The sequence below is a fragment of the Zonotrichia albicollis genome, chromosome 19 (assembly GCF_047830755.1).
Source record: "Zonotrichia albicollis isolate bZonAlb1 chromosome 19, bZonAlb1.hap1, whole genome shotgun sequence".
NCBI classification, from domain to species: Eukaryota; Metazoa; Chordata; class Aves; order Passeriformes; family Passerellidae; genus Zonotrichia; species Zonotrichia albicollis.
This window is the reverse complement of record NC_133837.1, coordinates 7,124,246-7,144,482: the sequence shown is the minus strand read 5'-3', so window position 1 is coordinate 7,144,482 and position 20,237 is coordinate 7,124,246. Positions and strand designations below refer to the sequence as shown.

The window sequence follows — 20,237 nt, the reverse complement described above, 5'->3', positions numbered from 1 at the left end:
TATAGGAGATTTATTCACATAGCTAGGAAGACCTCAAATATTTCTAAATATATCCACAAGCACTCAGTCAAGTTTGCCAAACAATGCTTTGCCAAAAATTTTTTGACCTAAAAAAGAGGAGGAGGGAATTGAATGTGCAAACCAGAACCTATAAAAGTGCTGGTAGGACAAGCCTGTTCTGCCTCTGTGGAAGGATTAAAGGTAAGAAGAGGGACAGTAGGGTGCTGGCAGAACCCCACAGCATTCCTGCTGCCTGTGGAACTGCTTTCCTCAAAGCACTGTCTGTCTCAATAGGCATGTTGCCTCTCTGTTGAAGTCACTGGCACGTTTTTGCCCTGTGGCTTATTCCTGGGAGTTTGATCAAAGATAAGAAAGAAGTTGTCACTTCTCTTTTTCAGTATTGACCAGCTTCCAGGCTTAGAGTCAACTGGTGATTCAAGAGGTAAGACTGATTTGCTTACTCCATAGGAACAGACTCCAGGATTGCCTTTTTATTGATTTCTAAGGCCACTTCCCATAACCCTTTACATCTGTGCACACTAAACCAGTGCAATTCTACCTGAGCTGTGCTGTCTAAAAGGGCAAATTTCCTTTTATAACTGTGCTGGATGATTTGTTTGGAGCCTGCTGGGAAATAATTGACCACTTACACACAGAACTCTTAAAAGGAGATTGACTGTGAAGCCAGGAATGAAAAGGTGAATGAAGAGCACATGTATAGTTAAGATTTTGTGAAATCCCTCCAAATACTTTTTATTGAGAAGTTTTCATTTTTCTAAACAAGTTCATATTAAAGGGTGAGCTTGAACAGGAAAAGGCAGAACAATTGGAGAAAACAAAACTCTGATTTTTCTACAGAGGAAAAAGGTTTGCATAGACAACTCAGACCTCTGCTTCTGCTTACTCCACATCTGTTCCCTGATGATACTCCAACGCTATAACTGGCACAAATTACAAGGCCTGAAATGAGACAAGGAATATAAGTGGGCTTTCATAATTTTTCTATAAGATTACTTCTCTTAGTATCTTCTGCTTTTACATAGAGTATTTCAGGTATTTTTGGTATTTCTGCTGCATATTTGATTACCACTGAATCTGCCAATCAATCTAATTTTCCACATAGCCTTCTAAAACACAATGAGATCTAATTAACTGAAACTGTAAACTGGAAAAAAGGAAAAAAACTTGACCTCAATCAAACACACCTAGCTTCTTTAAGATTAAAGTGAATGAAAAGTATCTATGGTAAAGAGCAGGTAAAGCAGGAAGACTGTAATAACAGGCACAGCAGAACACTGCACAGCCTAAGGTTGCTGCTAAAACCAAATTTCCCCCTTCACTCATAACTGCCTCTCCATTTCAGCGCCGTGCCTTGCTGCACGTGGTAAACCGCAGCCATGTCTACGGACGCGGAGATGGCCATCTTTGGGGAGGCAGCTCCTTACCTCCGAAAGTCAGAGAAGGAGAGAATTGAGGCCCAGAACAAACCTTTTGATGCCAAGTCATCTGTCTTTGTGGTACATGCAAAGGAGTCCTATGTGAAGAGCACTATCACGAGCAGGGAATCGGGCAAAGTCACTGTCAAGACTGAAGGGGGAGAGGTGCGTAAAATACAAAATTTGTGAACAGCAGTTTGTTCTCACTCTGGCTCTCCGCTGACATGCATGTACCTTCCTGCCCTCTGACAGACCCTGACTGTGAAAGAAGATCAAATCTTCTCCATGAACCCCCCCAAGTATGACAAAATCGAGGACATGGCCATGATGACCCACCTGCACGAACCCGCTGTGCTGTACAACCTCAAAGAGCGTTACGCAGCCTGGATGATCTACGTAAGTGGCAGCAGCAGCTTCCTCTGGGCAGCCTCAGGAGCTGCTGGGCCAGGCTCAGGGCAAGGCAACGTGCTGTGTCCCTTCCTTGCAGACCTACTCGGGTCTCTTCTGCGTCACTGTCAACCCCTACAAGTGGCTGCCGGTGTACAACCCTGAGGTGGTGTTGGCCTACCGAGGCAAGAAGCGCCAGGAGGCCCCTCCACACATCTTCTCCATCTCTGACAACGCCTATCAGTTCATGCTGACTGGTAAGTGGCTCTCATCATAGGGACAACTGTTCTTCTTTGTTTTGAAAAACCCTCTCATGAAAAATGAAATAGGATTGTGTAGAGTGGCTAGTTTTGCTTCTGCCTTTTTCATTCCTTTCTTCCTCTGTGCCGTTGAGTTCCAAAGTGTTATCCATGATCAGGATTCCTTTTTCATAGGTCTTTGCTCTCTCTTTCTCTGCTGCTGTAAAAACAGTCTGTGTAGCAGAAAATTAAAATGATTTCCTGTATGCAGGAGAAGGAAAACACTGTAGACCGAAATGGAGAAGCAGCATATGGCTCTTCAAGGGTTTTCTATGTCCATGGCAAAGAATTATAGAATAGCAGAATGTTTTGTTCTGGAAGGGATTTTAAAAATATCATGGGCCTTCCCTATGACATTTGGAGGAACATTTGTGAATATGTTTCAAGAAAGAGTGCAAGTGCTTTGAAAGGAATTGAAACGGCAAAAATGACTTAGGAGTAAACAAAGAAAAAAATGCAGTTTTTTTTCTTGTCATAACTTACATTATTTTAAGTATTTCTGAGTTCTTCATTTACAAAGTCTACTTGTTTCTGCCTTGTTCACAGATCGTGAGAACCAGTCCATCCTGATCACGTAGGTACCCCCCCTGCGCGGGTCCCTGCGGGGCTGCCTGGTGCCAGGGCCCCTCCTGCCTGACCACGCACCCTCTGCTTCTCTCTTGGCTTTGGCAGCGGAGAATCCGGGGCCGGGAAGACTGTGAACACCAAGCGTGTCATCCAGTACTTTGCAACAATTGCAGCCAGTGGAGACAAGAAAAAGGAGGAGCAGACCTCAGGCAAAATGCAGGTGAGGTCCCAGGGATAGAAGCCTGCAACTACTCAATTTCTTGATGAACTAGATCATGACAAGAAGACTTCTATTCTAGGGGACACTTGAGGATCAAATCATCAGTGCCAACCCACTGCTGGAGGCCTTTGGAAATGCCAAGACCGTGAGGAATGACAACTCCTCACGCTTTGTGAGTTGTTACTTGGCACAACTGTCAACACCAATTGGAATATTCTCGCTGTCCAGATTGGTAAAATAAATCTCAATTGACTTTCCTGCTGCTTTCAGGGTAAATTCATCAGAATCCATTTTGGTGCCACAGGCAAACTGGCTTCTGCTGATATTGAAACATGTAAGACACCCTTCTGGCCTCATCCCCCTTCCCTCCAGCCTTCCCCACTTCTTGTGCTTGACTGTGTCCTACCTTCCTTGCCAGATCTGCTGGAGAAGTCCAGAGTCACTTTCCAGCTCAAGGCGGAAAGGAGCTACCACATCTTTTATCAGATCATGTCCAACAAGAAGCCAGAGCTAATTGGTAGGAAAGATCACTAACTCCTCCATGCAAATGTCATGGAACAACTTTGAATTCTTTTCTGTGCCAATTGCATTTGACCTGGCTTGGTTTTGTTCTTCTTTTCAGAGATGTTACTGATCACCACCAACCCCTATGACTACCTGTACGTGAGTCAAGGTGAGATCACAGTTCCCAGCATTAATGACCAGGAAGAGCTGATGGCCACTGATGTGAGTAGCAGAAGTTTTCTCATGTGAAGTTTCATTTCTCTGACCTCTAACAGCTGGGGTACTCACCTTAACAACTCTTTTGTCAGAGTGCCATTGACATCCTGGGCTTCAGTGCAGATGAGAAAACAGCCATCTACAAGCTGACAGGGGCTGTCATGCACTATGGGAACCTGAAGTTCAAGCAGAAGCAACGAGAGGAGCAGGCAGAGCCTGATGGCACCGAAGGTACCAGTACAACCCATCCCAGAGCATGGGAGATAGTGAACACTCACTGAGTTGAAGGAAGCATGTGAGGGTCAGAATGATTGACTCAGCCTGTGCATTTCCCCAGTGCCAGTACTGTAGAATAGCAGTGGGTCCTAGCCAGAGGACTTCTCTGGAGGAACCCAAATCAGATTATTTTGAATAACGCATATTGTAAGGTCCACTGTCTTCCAAAGAATGCTGCCGTTATTGCCTATCCTTTTTTTATCTTTAATAATAATTTGGTTTTTACTGGAATTTCCCAGTTGATATATTTTTTTAAGGAATAGTAACGTCTACTTTAACAACCAATTGTTTTGATGTTCAGTTGCTGACAAGGCTGCCTACCTGATGGGTCTGAACTCAGCAGACCTGCTCAAGGCCCTCTGCTACCCCCGAGTCAAGGTGGGGAATGAATACGTGACCAAGGGCCAAACTGTGCAGCAGGTAACAACAACCCCCTGTTTTGTGGATAGGTTCTCTGGACTTTTTCTTTTGTCCTGCATGATAACTACACTCTTTCTGTTCTACATTTTAGGTATACAATTCAGTGGGTGCCCTGGCAAAGGCAGTGTTTGAGAAGATGTTCCTGTGGATGGTTGTTCGTATCAACCAACAGCTGGACACAAAGCAGCCCAGGCAGTACTTCATTGGTGTCCTGGACATTGCTGGCTTTGAGATCTTTGATGTAAGGAACAGGCGTTTATTAACATGCTTGTTAAAATCACATTGCTATGTGACAAATTACATCAGAAGGAATGATGCTGATTTGTTGGTGGTTTTTGTTTTCATTTTTTGTTTTAGTTTTTTAATAAATGGTTTTACTATTTATAATGTATGTAGAGCATTCTGATTCTCACAGGGTTCTAATTGGAAATAGATTTTTGTTTTGTACATATGCCAATGAAATTCCTAAGTGCATTTTTTTTGCTGAAGGCTTGAACATGATTTGAAATCAATATTTTGAATGTGTTGTGCTGTGGACTCTCATGTAACTGAATTAGCACAGTCTAGTAGATAACAAAGCCGATAAAATCTGAGTTATTACAATAATCTAAGCTTCTAGAGTAATGAATATATGGATAAAGTTCAGGTTGACAAACACTGACAGAAATTCCAAACTTCTGGATCAATTAAGATGGAGCACTTCGAGATCCTCCTGTGTTTGGTACAAATAGGCAGCACTGTTCTTTATCCCTAACTTACTTAATTTACATTCATAATAATCTTGGTTTGTAATTGTGCAGTTCAACAGCCTTGAGCAGCTGTGCATCAACTTCACCAATGAGAAACTGCAACAGTTCTTCAACCACCACATGTTCGTGCTGGAGCAGGAGGAGTACAAGAAGGAGGGCATTGAATGGGAGTTCATTGACTTTGGCATGGACCTGGCTGCCTGCATTGAGCTCATTGAGAAGGTATTTCTGTACTTCACAATGTCAGGTATTTTCAGAAATGCATTCATTTTATATCTATTTCTAAATGCTGCTTGAAATGGTAAATATCATACTGCAGACACATCAATTTTTATCATTTTACGATTTGCTGAACAGAACAATCCCTGAGAGCAGCAATATTGTCCCACTCAGGAAGTTTTTTCATCTCTGAGTCTTTCTACCTTTTCACTTTGTCCTCCCACCTTCCTTGTGATTTCTCCCAGCCCATGGGCATTTTCTCCATCCTGGAAGAGGAGTGCATGTTCCCCAAGGCAACTGACACCTCTTTCAAGAACAAGCTCTATGACCAGCACCTGGGCAAATCCAACAACTTCCAGAAGCCCAAGCCAGGCAAAGGCAAGGCTGAGGCCCACTTCTCCCTGGTGCACTATGCTGGCACAGTGGATTACAACATCTCTGGGTGGCTTGACAAGAACAAGGACCCTCTGAATGAAACTGTTGTGGGGCTGTATCAGAAGTCATCCCTGAAGACCCTGGCCTTACTCTTTGCCTCTGCTGGAGGAGAGGCAGGTCAGTTCTCTGAAATTCGTATTTCCATGTTCATTTATTGACTCTACCAGAGCCATGAACATCAGCTATTGCTCTTTTCCTTGTTCCATTCCTATCATGACTGGTATATATGAAAAACTTGGTCTTTACAAGTTGTAAAACCATCTTTTTTTTTTTTTTTGTGTTCTTCAGAGGCTAGTGGAGGTGGTGGTGGTGGCAAGAAGGGAGGCAAGAAGAAGGGTTCTTCTTTCCAGACTGTCTCAGCTCTTTTCAGGGTGAGTACCAAAGTCATTCTCTCTGCTTCTTTCCTGGTTTGTTTTTTTTTGTTTGTTATGAGTTGAAGATCGTAAATCCACACTCTAGCTGCAATAAGGCCATTCAACTGCAGGTGTTTTCATTTTTCTGTATCAAGAATAATTATTTAGTTATTCATAAATGAGCTGACATCAAGTCAGCTGAGGCCAGCTGAGGAAGGCATAGATATATTCCCCAGTATCGTTAAAGCACATTGCAAGGTTTTTTTGCTTTCTCTCCTGCTGAAGAGTATAAGATGGAAGAAAACTCACATTAAAAATGGCTATAGTTAGGAATTACAAATCTGTTAATGTTTTACAAGACTTTTCTCACATCTAAAAGAGTAACTGAGGAGGTAATATGTGTTTACTGAAAACCTTTTTTCATGAACCCACAGGAGAATCTGAACAAGCTGATGACCAATCTGCGGAGCACCCATCCACATTTTGTGCGCTGCATCATCCCCAACGAGTCTAAAACACCTGGTAAGCAGAAATAAAAAACATTGTGATGCTCCTATTATTATCTATGTTTTATTATGAATTAACAAATAATTGTCTTGTTGCTTAGGTGCCATGGAGCATGAGCTGGTGCTGCACCAGCTGCGCTGTAACGGCGTGCTGGAAGGGATCAGGATCTGCAGGAAAGGGTTCCCCAGCAGAATCCTCTATGCTGATTTCAAGCAGAGGTCAGTTTCCCTTTTGATTTCCATTCTGTCTTTCCTGCCAACTATTTTATCACTGGGGGATATTTTTTAACACTAGCTCTTTCTGGCTATAATTAGAAGAAAAGGAAATTTTGAGGTGCATAACAAAAGGCACCATATATCGCTTAGAAAAGAAAAATTGTTGAGAAATGAAGAGTGTCAGGTCTCCTCACTGACTGCAGGGGCATCTGAGTATGGAAGCACAGCAGAGCGGCAAGAGCCAGCGATTACAATATTACAAAATGTAGGTTGGGATTGATAGCAAAAGGTACTCAGGTAAAAATTACAAACCATGAGTTCCTTGGCCATTGCATCAGTTGCAAGTTCCAGGGGAAGTGGTTTTTCTCCAGTACAGAGGGTATAGGAAAGTGGCAATGATTCTCTCAAGCAATTTTCTAGAGAATAGTTTCAGTAAAAGGATAAGGATTGAACTCACTGGAAATCAATGTCTTCTTCATTGTGGCTGGTGACCTAAAGACTGGAAAAGTTTCCTTAAATTTTGTTACCAGGTTAAGACTTCATAAGAATGGTATCTCTAAACAAGGGATGAAATTCCAATTTCCTCAGCCTGGTTCTGCTGCAAACACTGCTCTTAGTTTCACTAAACAGAATGCTCTTATTACTGGACATTCTCTTATTTTCTATTTCCTCCAATTCCACAGATACAAGGTGCTTAACGCCAGTGCCATCCCTGAGGGACAGTTCATCGATAGCAAGAAGGCTTCTGAGAAGCTCCTTGGGTCAATCGATGTGGATCACACCCAGTACAAATTTGGACACACCAAGGTACAAACTCCCCCATTCACTGCCTGCCTGGGCTTTGCTCTCTCCATCTGACAGTGATGTGCTGCAATATTCCCTCTCTCAAGGTGTTCTTCAAAGCTGGGCTGCTGGGGCTCCTGGAGGAGATGAGGGATGAGAAGCTGGCAGAGCTCATCACCCGCACCCAGGCCAGGTGCAGGGGCTTCCTGATGAGGGTGGAATACCGCAGAATGGTGGAGCGCAGGTACACCTTCCGCTTCTTCACTTGAAGTGTCATTCTGCTTGGGAGCGAAGTATTGACACTCATCAGACTGAGAATATTAATTGTACATTTTAATTTTGCCTCAGAGAGTCCATCTTCTGCATCCAGTACAATGTTCGCTCATTCATGAATGTCAAACACTGGCCATGGATGAAGCTGTTCTTCAAGATCAAGCCATTGCTGAAGAGTGCAGAGTCTGAGAAGGAGATGGCCAACATGAAGGGAGAGTTTGAGAAAACCAAGGAGGAGCTTGCAAAGTCTGAGGCAAAGCGGAAGGAACTGGAGGAGAAAATGGCCTCTCTAATGCAGGAGAAGAATGACCTGCAGCTCCAAGTGCAATCTGTAAGTATCGTTAGTGTATTTTTCCGGGTACTCTCACAGCATACAACTCTCATGTTACACAAAAAATTGTCTGAGAAAATATTTTAATATGAATAATGGAAGATAGAGTTCAGACCGTTCAGCGTCACTATTATAATAGGAGGTTCTAGCTTGGGAATGGCTTTTGAAGCATGTATGCGCATGGGGCTGTTTCTCCAGGCATGCAATACAACATCCAGTGTAGTCACTGGAGATTTAGAATTTACAGTTAGCAGTCTGTGGAACAATTAATTTGACAACTTTCTATGGTTTCAGTCAGTTGCCCAAAGACCTCTATGCCATTTTTTATGATACATTTTATGTCACTTGTCTTTCTGCAATCACTTTTCTAGGACGACACAAAAACCCTCTGCATTCTGTCCGAACCCTATATGTACCTCCTAAGTCCATTGGGAGATCAGGGGATTGGTCAATATTTACAGATTATCTTGTGAATTTAGATGTTTGCTACACAGATTAAAAAAAAAAACTCAGGTTCAAATTGAAACCTCTGATTCCACCTAGGCTATATATGAACCTATCTCACTCAGAGACAATTAATTTAAAGTCAGTCTTGTCAAGAAAAGCTTATGAAAAAATAAAGAAAAAAAAAAGTCACACACATTTATATACAGTATTTAACTTTCAGAGAAAAAAATTAAAACTCTTGAAAATAAAAGTACTACTCGATTTTATCATATTATCCATAAGAACATAGGAGGGAATAATGGATCAGAGCAACAAAATGAAATAGAATGAAACCCTACTCTGATTTAAAAGAGTCTATGCAAAAACCAACTTCCTAGAAGAAAAAAAAAGAATACTTCCATGTTTCTTTTTCTCAGTGAAAAATACCATTTCTCTATTCACATTTTGCAAACAGTTGTGATTATTAAACAAATGAACATTCCTCTACTAGGAAGCAGATGCTTTGGCCGATGCAGAGGAAAGGTGCGACCAGCTGATCAAAACCAAAATCCAGCTGGAAGCCAAAATTAAGGAAGTGACTGAAAGGGCAGAGGATGAAGAAGAAATTAATGCTGAGTTGACAGCCAAGAAGAGGAAGCTGGAGGATGAATGTTCAGAGCTGAAGAAAGACATTGATGACCTTGAGCTAACACTGGCCAAGGTGGAGAAGGAAAAACATGCCACCGAAAACAAGGTATGAGGTAGAACCTGGCACTCGCACTCCAGAAAATGGATTGTGTGCCATTGCAGGACATCTATAGCTGCTTCCTTTATATATATTTGCTCCCTTCTTCTCAAAGGTGAAAAACCTGACTGAGGAGATGGCAGGTCTGGACGAGACAATTGCCAAGCTGACAAAGGAGAAGAAAGCCCTCCAAGAGGCACATCAGCAGACCCTGGATGACCTGCAGGCAGAGGAAGACAAAGTCAATACTCTGACCAAATCCAAGACCAAGCTGGAACAGCAAGTGGATGATGTAAGCACACAGACATAGAGCAGGAAGAGGGCAGGTATGGAGTACAAGCTGTCTGGCAGAGCCCTGATGGTCTTGTTGTATTTAGCTGGAAGGGTCCCTGGAGCAAGAGAAGAAACTGCGCATGGACCTGGAGAGAGCGAAGAGGAAACTGGAAGGAGACCTGAAGCTGGCCCAGGACAGCATCATGGATTTGGAGAATGACAAGCAGCAGCTGGATGAGAAACTGAAGAAGTAAGTGTGGCTCTGGGGCCCGTGAGTGCTGGGCTGCAGCACTTGTCTTGTTTCTTTGTGCTCTAACACGGTTCACTTGTCCCAAAGGAAAGACTTTGAAATCAGCCAGATCCAGAGTAAAACCGAGGATGAACAAGCCCTGGGCATGCAACTTCAGAAGAAGATCAAGGAGCTGCAGGCAAGTCTCTGTGCCTTGCCCTGCCTTGCTCAGGCTCAGCTCAGGCAGGAGGAGGGCATGGCTGTGAAGGGTCCCTGCTGTTCTGCAGGCCCGCATTGAGGAGCTGGAGGAGGAGATTGAGGCAGAGCGAACCTCTCGCGCTAAAGCGGAGAAGCATCGCGCTGACCTGTCCAGGGAGCTGGAGGAGATCAGCGAGCGCCTGGAAGAAGCAGGAGGGGCCACAGCCGCTCAAATTGATATGAACAAGAAGCGTGAGGCAGAGTTCCAGAAGATGCGCCGTGACCTGGAAGAGGCCACGCTGCAGCACGAAGCCACGGCTGCCGCCCTGCGCAAGAAGCACGCGGACAGCACAGCTGAGCTGGGCGAGCAGATCGACAACCTGCAACGTGTGAAGCAGAAGCTGGAGAAGGAGAAGAGTGAGCTGAAGATGGAGATTGATGACTTGGCCAGCAACATGGAGTCTGTTTCCAAAGCCAAGGTACAGAATTATTTTATTGGTTCATTGACCCAGTGGAATACAGCACAACCCTTGCTCCTTGCTTTCTTTTAAGTGTGGATTATTAATGCATCGTTTTCCATATTCTAAAACACAGGCCAACCTGGAGAAGATGTGCCGCACTCTGGAAGATCAGCTGAGTGAGATTAAGTCCAAGGAAGAGGAGCATCAGCGCATGATCAATGACCTCAATGCTCAAAGAGCTCGTCTGCAGACAGAGTCAGGTGAGACCCACTCATCTACATATGAAGATCCATAATGTAACAGAGTTATTGCAAAAATTACTCTTCTGGGCATGTGGTTTTTTCAGCACACTTTGTAGCACATCTACTGTGAAGTGCTTGAAATGGGATCATAAGTTTCAGCAGGGACGGAAAACTATCTGGTTTTACATCTCCAAATGTTTACAGTGTCACTATCAATGGCCTTAAAACTGTTGTGTATCTGCAAATTTTCTCAGGTGAATATTCACGTCAAGTGGAAGAGAAGGATGCTTTGGTTTCTCAGCTGTCAAGAGGCAAACAGGCTTTCACCCAGCAGATTGAGGAACTCAAGAGGCATCTGGAGGAAGAGATAAAGGTGAGAAGGCTTTTTCCTAAATATATTAAATCAGTTAATCAAAACAATGAAAGGGACAAAAATTACCCCTTAGATAACAGAGTGCAAGCTTTCCCATCGAAGCCTTGCTTCTCTTTTCTTGCAGTCTATATGTTAATTATTTTGCAAATTCACACATCTTACCCATCAAAGGTCTTTCTAAGATCTTCTCATTAAGATTTCCCAAGATATTTCCATTCATTTTCCCTCTGTTTTTTCTTCTCACCAAGGCCAAGAACGCCCTTGCCCATGGCCTGCAGTCCGCTCGCCATGACTGTGACTTGCTCCGGGAACAATATGAGGAGGAGCAGGAGGCCAAGGCAGAGCTGCAGCGAGCCCTGTCCAAGGCAAATGGTGAAGTGGCCCAGTGGAGAACCAAATACGAGACGGACGCAATTCAGCGCACAGAGGAGCTCGAGGAGGCCAAGTATGTAGGGAATGTGGAGAACACTGGCAGAGAGTAAGGACAGAAATTTGAGGAGCCCACCATGGCATTGTCAGGAAGAAATCAGTGTTCTGCTTTGAGTGCTGTCACAAAGAGACAAAATATGACAGAAAGCAGGGACACATTGGGGAAAAGCAGAAAGATCCAGAAAAGCAGAGAGAGGCCTGCAGAGAGGGAATTGCTGCAAGATTGTTCCTGAATTCAGACATGGAAATACAGTGGCTGTCTGGGAGAAGTCTTACACCTCTCTGTGAATGTGGATCACACAATATCAAGAGGCTATGTTTAGTCTTCTGAAAAATGTGCTGCTTCATGCCACAGTCTTACTTATGATTACTGCTTTCCAGGAAGAAGCTGGCCCAGCGCCTGCAGGATGCAGAGGAGCATGTTGAGGCTGTCAATTCCAAATGTGCCTCCCTGGAAAAGACAAAGCAGAGGCTGCAGAATGAAGTGGAGGACCTGATGATTGATGTGGAGAGATCCAATGCTGCCTGTGCTGCTCTGGATAAGAAGCAGAAGAACTTTGACAAGGTCTTTTGGCCTCCAGCACCAGCACTCCTGGCCAGAGCAGGGCCCTATGATGGTCACAGCCCTACTCACCCCCCATTTCTCTTCAGATTCTGGCAGAATGGAAGCAGAAGTATGAGGAAACGCAGGCTGAGCTGGAGGCCTCGCAGAAGGAGTCGCGCTCTCTGAGCACGGAGCTGTTCAAGATGAAGAATGCCTATGAGGAGTCCTTGGACCACCTGGAAACAATGAAGCGGGAGAACAAGAACCTGCAGCGTAAGTCCCTGGCCCTCTGCTCCTCCCTGGCCTTTCTCACAAGCTTGTCTATCTGCCAGGCTTAACAGCCCTGGGCCTGCAGGGATAAGATCTTGCCTGGCACCTTGGTAGGCCAGAGCCTTTCTCCATTCAGCTCACTGCCTGACCATGGCACTTTTCTCCTTTACTTGCAGAGGAGATTTCCGACCTCACGGAGCAGATTGCGGAGGGAGGAAAGGCAGTTCATGAGCTGGAGAAAGTGAAGAAGCAGATTGAGCAGGAGAAATCTGAACTGCAAGCCTCCCTGGAGGAAGCTGAGGTACATGACTGTACACTGGTGTCTGCAGGAAAGAAATGAGGAGATTGGGCTAGCAAGGCCTGGTTGGCCTCTCTTCTTTCTGGGGAGTGCAGACAGCTGAGATCTCACAAAATATTTTGCAATTCCCTAGAATGTAAGAAGAACTTTCATCAATGTTATCAATGCTTGTGTCCACTTGTCCAGGCCTCCCTGGAACATGAGGAGGGGAAGATCCTGCGCCTGCAGCTTGAGCTCAACCAAGTGAAGTCTGAGATTGACAGGAAGATAGCCGAGAAAGATGAGGAAATTGACCAGATGAAGAGAAATCACCTACGAGTTGTGGACTCGATGCAGAGCACCCTGGATGCTGAGATCAGGAGCAGGAATGAAGCCCTGAGGCTGAAGAAGAAAATGGAGGGAGACCTGAATGAAATGGAGATCCAGCTGAGCCATGCCAACCGCCAGGCTGCAGAGGCACAGAAGAACCTGAGAAACACCCAGGCAGTGCTGAAGGTATGGCACAATGTGCTGATTTTTGACAGAGCTAAATTTTTTTCCTCTGTTACAAGTCTTTCAGTTCTAAGTTGATGGGAAAACATGAAATACAAAAATAGAAAGCACACACCTCCCAGTCTGTTGTATCTCTCTTTCCAGGACACCCAGCTGCACCTGGATGATGCTGTGAGAGCACAGGATGACCTGAAGGAGCAGGTGGCCATGGTGGAGCGCAGAGCAAACCTGCTGCAGGCTGAAGTTGAGGAGCTCCGGGCAGCCCTGGAGCAGACGGAGCGGTCGAGGAAGTTGGCTGAGCAAGAGCTTCTGGATGCCAGTGAGAGAGTTCAGCTTCTCCATAGTCAGGTCAGTTAATAAGCATAGTTAATATTTATAGTATTGCTCCATACATATAAATGAACTTACGACTGGAAGAGTTGTAACAGCATTTTGTTAAATGCAGGATCTTTCACAGTAAATAAGAAGTAATAGATGATAGCTAATATCAAGATTTTTTTTCAGATGTTGATAGAATATGAATTCCAAGTAAACTACAGTATAGATGCCTTAATAAATCCAGAGAAGTTTGTGAGGTTCTTACTCTTTTACTTGAGTTCAACACATTTCAAATTTCCATTTGGGACTTTAAAGGCAAATGTAGGCTGATCATGAACAAAATTGGACTACATAACTCTGTCATTAATGTAATTTAACAATGTCACTATAAGTATTCTGTAGAACCATCTCAAAGTTTTATGGTCACTAGAGTGAAAATGGTAAGGAAAACATTTTTTTTCATTTTTCAGTGTAAATTCCTTCTTTGTTGTCTGAGAAAAGACTTCTTAAAGGATGCTCACGAAATACCAAAGCACATCATACCTGAGAAATTAATAGCTACAACAGTAGTTCTCTTGGAATCCAATGTGACCTGATGGCACAATCTACATTAAAAAGAAATACTTACGCTGTACTTGATATGTTACTGCAAGCTAACAAAAAAAAAATCATGTTCATGCTCTTCAACAGAACACCAGTTTGATCAACACCAAGAAGAAGCTGGAAACAGACATTTCCCAGATCCAGGGTGAAATGGAGGATACCATCCAGGAGGCCCGCAATGCTGAGGAGAAGGCCAAGAAGGCCATCACAGATGTGAGTTGGGCACTCCTGGCATTGATTATGGTGAATGCACTCTCCCCAAAATATCTCCAGCCCCAAAATGGCTTTGACAATTTGTTCTGATCAGGCAGCCATGATGGCAGAAGAGCTGAAGAAGGAGCAGGACACCAGTGCCCACCTGGAGAGGATGAAGAAGAACCTGGACCAGACAGTGAAGGACCTGCAGCACCGTCTGGAAGAGGCCGAGCAGCTGGCACTGAAGGGAGGGAAGAAGCAGATCCAGAAGCTGGAGGCCAGGGTGTGTAGGGCTGGGGCTGTGCCTGAGTGAGCGTGTCCCTCCTTGGAGAGACATTGGCAGGGCAGCTGCAGGGCTGGGCTTGTCCTTGCAGGTGCGGGAGCTGGAAGGGGAGGTTGATGCTGAGCAGAAGCGCAGCGCTGAAGCCGTGAAGGGCGTGCGCAAGTACGAGCGCAGGGTGAAGGAACTCACCTACCAGGTAAGGCAGGAGCTCTCCTGCTCTCACTGGGCTTTCTCACAGTGAGTCACATTTTGCCCAAACCATCCCCAAGGGCAATTCTTAACCTCACATGATGCAGAACCAAGAATTGACTCTCTAATCTGTTCACCAACTGCTTTAGTCTGAGGAAGACAGGAAGAATGTGCTGAGGCTGCAGGATCTGGTGGACAAGCTGCAAATGAAAGTGAAATCCTACAAGAGACAAGCTGAGGAGGCTGTAAGTACCCATTTTTCCAAACCAGACTTTCTTCTGGTGGAGCTGGAATTCTCTAGCCATGTTTTTCTTTGCACAGCTTTTTGAAACCTTGACTGTTTTGATGTAAAATGATGATATTTTGATACAATGGGGATTGTGAGAATAAGACTTGCCGGGTATGGGAGGAAGTACACTTCACCAGGCCTATATGTTTTGCTGTAGGCCTCATTTCCCAGCTATTTCTTTGCTTCTGCCTTGTCCTGAATGCCAGAAACAGTACGGTCAGTCTGTATATTCAGGACTAATACAGGAACTCTGAATAGACCATGCTGTGTGTAATATCTTTTTGACATTCCAATATTCTTTTCTCTTCTGACACCCATAACACCCTGAGCAGCTTCCATCTTGGTTCTGAATCTGCTCTGCTAGCCCAGCTTTCGTTTTGAATTTTTGCTGACCCAGTTTTATGGTAATAAACATCCAACACGCTGCCTGTTGTTTTCCCAACTCCCTCTCCTCACTCAGGAGGAGCTGTCCAATGTGAACCTGTCCAAGTTCCGCAAGATCCAGCACGAGCTGGAGGAGGCCGAGGAGCGGGCTGACATTGCAGAGTCACAGGTCAACAAGCTCCGAGCCAAGAGCCGCGAGATTCATAAGAAGGTAGAAGAAGAGGAATGAAGTTCCCAAGATTAAAAAGTGACCTGAGGCATGCATAAAGTGTAAACCTCTGTGTTGCGTTCTTTAGTAATTATCATTTATGTCTAGGTAATAAAGAGAATAGAGACCCTTGCAAATGAACAGTGACTATGATGTTTCATTTATTCATTTATTCTAGTATTCATTACTTTTGAAGTACATGTACACAGTTCATCTTCACATTCAAAATTATATCAAACAGCAAAGCATTTTTACATTTGCATTTTAAAAAATACATGAAGAATGGTAATAATTATATGCATTTTTTTTTCTCTTGCAATGAGAAGTATGCATTTTTTTTTTATGGACTAAGACTACATTGTTTCAAGTGATTTTCATCTTCTTAGGAAAAAAAGTAAAATAGCAGGAGCAAAGATTCCTGAAACATTTAGCATGCGCGCACACACACACACACACACACACACATATATATATAAATTTATATATAGCTACACATATATATAATTTTTATTTATTGAAAAATATTGGATTTTTCATTAAGATTAAAAGTATGGGAAACCCAAATTTAATTCAAAATAGTGACAAGCAGTCAAACCAACATGGTGAGGAAGTGGCATGTAGAGATATCCCCACTCCTTTTCTCTGAAGTAATTCTATTTCATGCATAGCACAAAATTATATCCATTCACATGAAGGATGAGTGAGAAGAATCCACATTTAAAACATTATAAGAAAAGAAAGAATAGCTAGGACTGAGGACTCTATTTATAATTTCAATAAAACCTTCCACTGCCTTTCTAGATTCAACCCTTCTGCTCTGTCCACAACCTATCTAACTGTTCTGTCAGTTTATTGTCATTGTCAACATACTGTGCCAGCTCATTTTCCTAAGAATTGATTATTAGCCCACAATACTGTATTTTGCATTGAGCTCAACTAGACAGTCAACATTTATATGCTGATTGGAAATGTAAGATAAAGTAAAACATTGGTTGGGTAAGGTATCTAAATATTGAGCACACTTTACAGATAGGTAAGTAAATTAGATAGTTTAGGAACACATTAAATGTGTCTAAGGGTCTGGTAAATTAGAAGCAAAGCTGGATAGGATCTCCTGCTTGTTTTTGCCAGACACAGAGTGGGATACTGACATGGTTGGTATTTTGTGTCAAGCTTTAGCAGCTCTCTCAAACTTGCTGTTTATTTAAAGCCAGTCCTAAACATCTTTGGGCATCCCACCAGAACTGTCAGTTCCAACTGACCTTCATATGTCCCTTTTGGATATCCTTTCTAATCTTTACCCAGTCTACAAGTGCAGTAAAACCACTGCTTTAATATTATAAACATTCATAATTAAATATGAAAACAACATTTGAGCAGCAGATGACAGCTGGAGCTGGGAAGGGACACTACTCCATCCATTGTAGAAATGACAGTTTAGGATCCACCACTATCTCTGGGGTTTTTGATGCTCCCCCGAACTCTTTGGGCTGCTGCTGCACACTCTGTATGAGCAGGACCTGTCTTCCCTGTGACTCTGGGGATGTCAAACACTGCCCAGCTGCATGGCCCAGCACAGGATGTGTCAGTGTGATTCTAAGTGCCCTGCTCTTCTAAGGGCTCATCAGAGACCTCCACTAACACATCTGGTTTGTTCCCACTGTGTTTCAGAAAGGGTGGCAGGGCGAACGAGGGAACTGCGCTTGAGCTGGGCTACAAAAAGCTCTCTTCCACTCTTCTAGCACGTTGCATTTCTCCTCCATCCATAGTTTTTTGCTGTGCCAGAACCCTTGTGTGGACAGATCTTGGCTGGAGGTGGGGCCCCACAACACTCCTGCCCACCACAAATGCCACAAAACAGGTGGAAATGCTCCTGGAGCCAGCTTCAGGAGCTGCAGGAACCAAAGGGGCCTCTGCCAACACAGCACAGGAGGGAGAACTTTGTTCTGCTAATGCAGATACTAATAATACTAATAATACTAATAATACTAATAATACTAATACTAATAACAATACTAATAACAATAATAATAGGATTATTATTATTACTATTTGTATTTCCCCATGTGGTTGCTTACCTACATCCAGCTCCTTCTGCTGCAAAAGCAGGGCATGGGAGGGGAGCTGTGGGAGGCAGGGAGGGGAATAGTGGGAGCAAGACACTGATTGGGTACAACAGGAGAGACGGGAAGCCTGCACCAGGGCCTTGAATTGTAACTATGCAGAGCATTATGGACCTTCCAGGCAGGTGCAAAAGGAATCTGTTTATTGCAAAAGCCAGGCCTATTCAAGCAATTTACTCCAAACATGAAACTGATGTCTGTCAATCTCCTTCCCACACCCAGGATTACAGTGCCATCACAGAGACACAGACAGCTGAGAGAAGAGGAGGAAGGAATTACCTCACTTTCTTATCCAGACCTCTGAGTAGGAGATGCTAAGAGAGACAAGAGCACAACTGGTACAGTAATTGGGGAGGCAATATGCTGTGGGGCAGGTGAAGCTGCTAAGATGTGACTCACTTCAGATTTCCTTGTTTGTGGTGGGAACTGTGGTTTGGAAAGTGAAGACCAATACATGAAAAGAAACTAACAAAAACCAATCAAACAAAACCCCCAAAATACAAACAAAAAAACCCAGCAAACCAACCAGCCAAAAACACCACACTGAAAAAATAGCAACCCAAAACCACCCCCCCCCCCCCCCGCGCAAACTCTGAAAAAATCCAGATCTGTTGCATGGGAAGGAAATTGCTTCTCAGTAAAGTGAATGGTTCCAGTGCTCTCTTCACCACTCTGATCCTTGTGAACATAGAACATGACCCCTCTTAATCTGGGTGAGGAATATCCCAGACATCAGAACAGTAGATTGGTTTTTTACACAAACTATCATGAGGTTCAAATCTCTCTTAAAATAATTGCCTGTCTTCCAGAGCAGCATAGGGTATGACTGACTCTAGTTTAGAGGATGAGTTTATTAAATCTTTCCTGGCACACTTATCTTGCAAAAGTAATGCTGAATGACTACCCTATGTTGAGATAGCAGCTGTCTCTCCTGATTCCAATGGGGCATATGTCTTAAGTTCAGTACAACACTTCCATAGTGATGTTCACATGATCTTTGAAAACCTTCAGCTCCAAAAACAAGAATTTGATTCCTGTGCTTTTTGTCTGGATTTAACTTGATGACCTTGGGCTTTGAAGCTTTTACCTTTAGGCTAAACTAGTTCCGCTCTTTTATTGCTTCTTTTGTCCATGGTGGCTTGATGTTATCCCACTGGAATCACATCCTGATTTATTTCACAGAATCACAGAATCAGCTATGTTGGAAAAGACCTCTCCTTTGGGATCATTGAATACAACCTGACCTAACACCACCTTATCAACTAAACCATAGAACTGAGTGCCACATTGTCTTTTTTTAACAGCTCCAGGGACTTCCTCTTCTTAATTCAAATATTCTTCCTTATCACTACATTCAGACTTATTCTTCCCCCCTTCACTTGCTTTGGCTTTGCTCCGTTCTAGTCCTTGGTCATTCTTATCTTCTCCTGATTCTCACTTCTGCCACTTCTGTCCCTTTTCAGGGGCTTCCTCCTGTACTGGAATTTTCTTCCTCTAGCAGAATCCCTGCCTCTCAGTAGGACCCCTCCTGCTTTTCCACTCTGAGGACTCCAAGTGCTTGCAGCAGGCAGGAGCCTGTGACTTCTCTCCATCCCTACATGTTTCCTACGAGACACACTGCCTCTTACTCTTCACTTTTTCTGTGCGAGTCAGCATCTGATGGATTACAGAGCCAATGAAGCCCCTTTCATCTCCTTTAGCACACCCTCCCACTTCCCCCCCCTTCTCATGCTTTCTTGTCAAATTATTTATAGGACATTGATTCACAGACCTGTTATGTCTAATTATATCCATTCACTTCTAATCTGAATCGCAATTCTGTTAGGAGTTAAGATTGCCAGAAATGTTTTGACCTAAGAAAGAGGAGGTGGTGGCTACATATGCAGATCAGATCCTATAAAAGTACACTGGGATCTGTGTGTCTTGTCCTTTCTCAGAAATCTCTAAGGTAAGAGTTTCAGGGCTTGGGACTAGGGAGGTTGGGAATGAAGGGAAACTTGCTCTGCATTCCACAAGTTCCAGTGCATTCCTACGGATGCTCACACTCGTTCAATGAGGGTCTGCCAGTGTCAGCTGGGATTTTCAGTGTGCTTTCCAACCATCCATTTGTTTTCAGTCTATAAATGTTGTCTGTGGTGCAGCAGTAAGAAGAAAGTTACTTATTCTGTTTCTTAACACTGTTCCTCTTCCAATCCGCAAACCTTTGCCTCACAAAAGGTAAGATCTTGATTTATTCATTTTTTAGGGACAGGTAGAGCTGCTGTAAGGCAGGGTTTCTATGCAGGTATGATGGAAATTCTGGTTGTCACTGTATTTGTGTCCATTGCAGAAATACAGTATGAGAATTGGGCTGGATTGATGTTACTTTTGTCACAAGATTCTTAAAGAGTGTGATCTTTAAAGTACTGATCACTGTAGCATTGCCTACACTCTCTCCAGGGATCTCCAGCAGATAACAGATCCTGGAGAAACTGT

At 43.7% G+C, this 20,237-nt stretch overlaps 1 protein-coding gene across 1 annotated transcript; it reads left to right on the top strand.

Annotated features, from left to right (window-relative positions):
• Positions 1-398: 398 nt before the first annotated feature.
• On the top strand, positions 399-15,780 carry LOC106629917 (myosin-1B-like). The gene is made up of 39 exons (XM_074555190.1): positions 399-442; positions 1,364-1,601; positions 1,689-1,832; positions 1,924-2,080; positions 2,669-2,696; positions 2,795-2,909; positions 2,989-3,081; positions 3,180-3,243; positions 3,328-3,426; positions 3,532-3,635; positions 3,722-3,860; positions 4,207-4,325; positions 4,417-4,566; positions 5,126-5,296; positions 5,539-5,845; positions 6,017-6,099; positions 6,516-6,603; positions 6,689-6,806; positions 7,487-7,610; positions 7,694-7,830; positions 7,935-8,190; positions 9,128-9,370; positions 9,477-9,653; positions 9,739-9,884; positions 9,972-10,062; positions 10,151-10,540; positions 10,656-10,782; positions 11,019-11,137; positions 11,386-11,582; positions 11,948-12,131; positions 12,218-12,383; positions 12,557-12,681; positions 12,865-13,173; positions 13,315-13,518; positions 14,179-14,304; positions 14,399-14,569; positions 14,661-14,765; positions 14,908-15,003; positions 15,508-15,780. Exons 2-39 carry the CDS (start codon positions 1,398-1,400, stop codon positions 15,658-15,660), a joined length of 5,829 nt encoding a protein of 1,942 aa, XP_074411291.1. The 5' UTR covers positions 399-442; positions 1,364-1,397; the 3' UTR covers positions 15,661-15,780.
• The last annotated feature ends 4,457 nt before the right edge of the window (positions 15,781-20,237 follow it).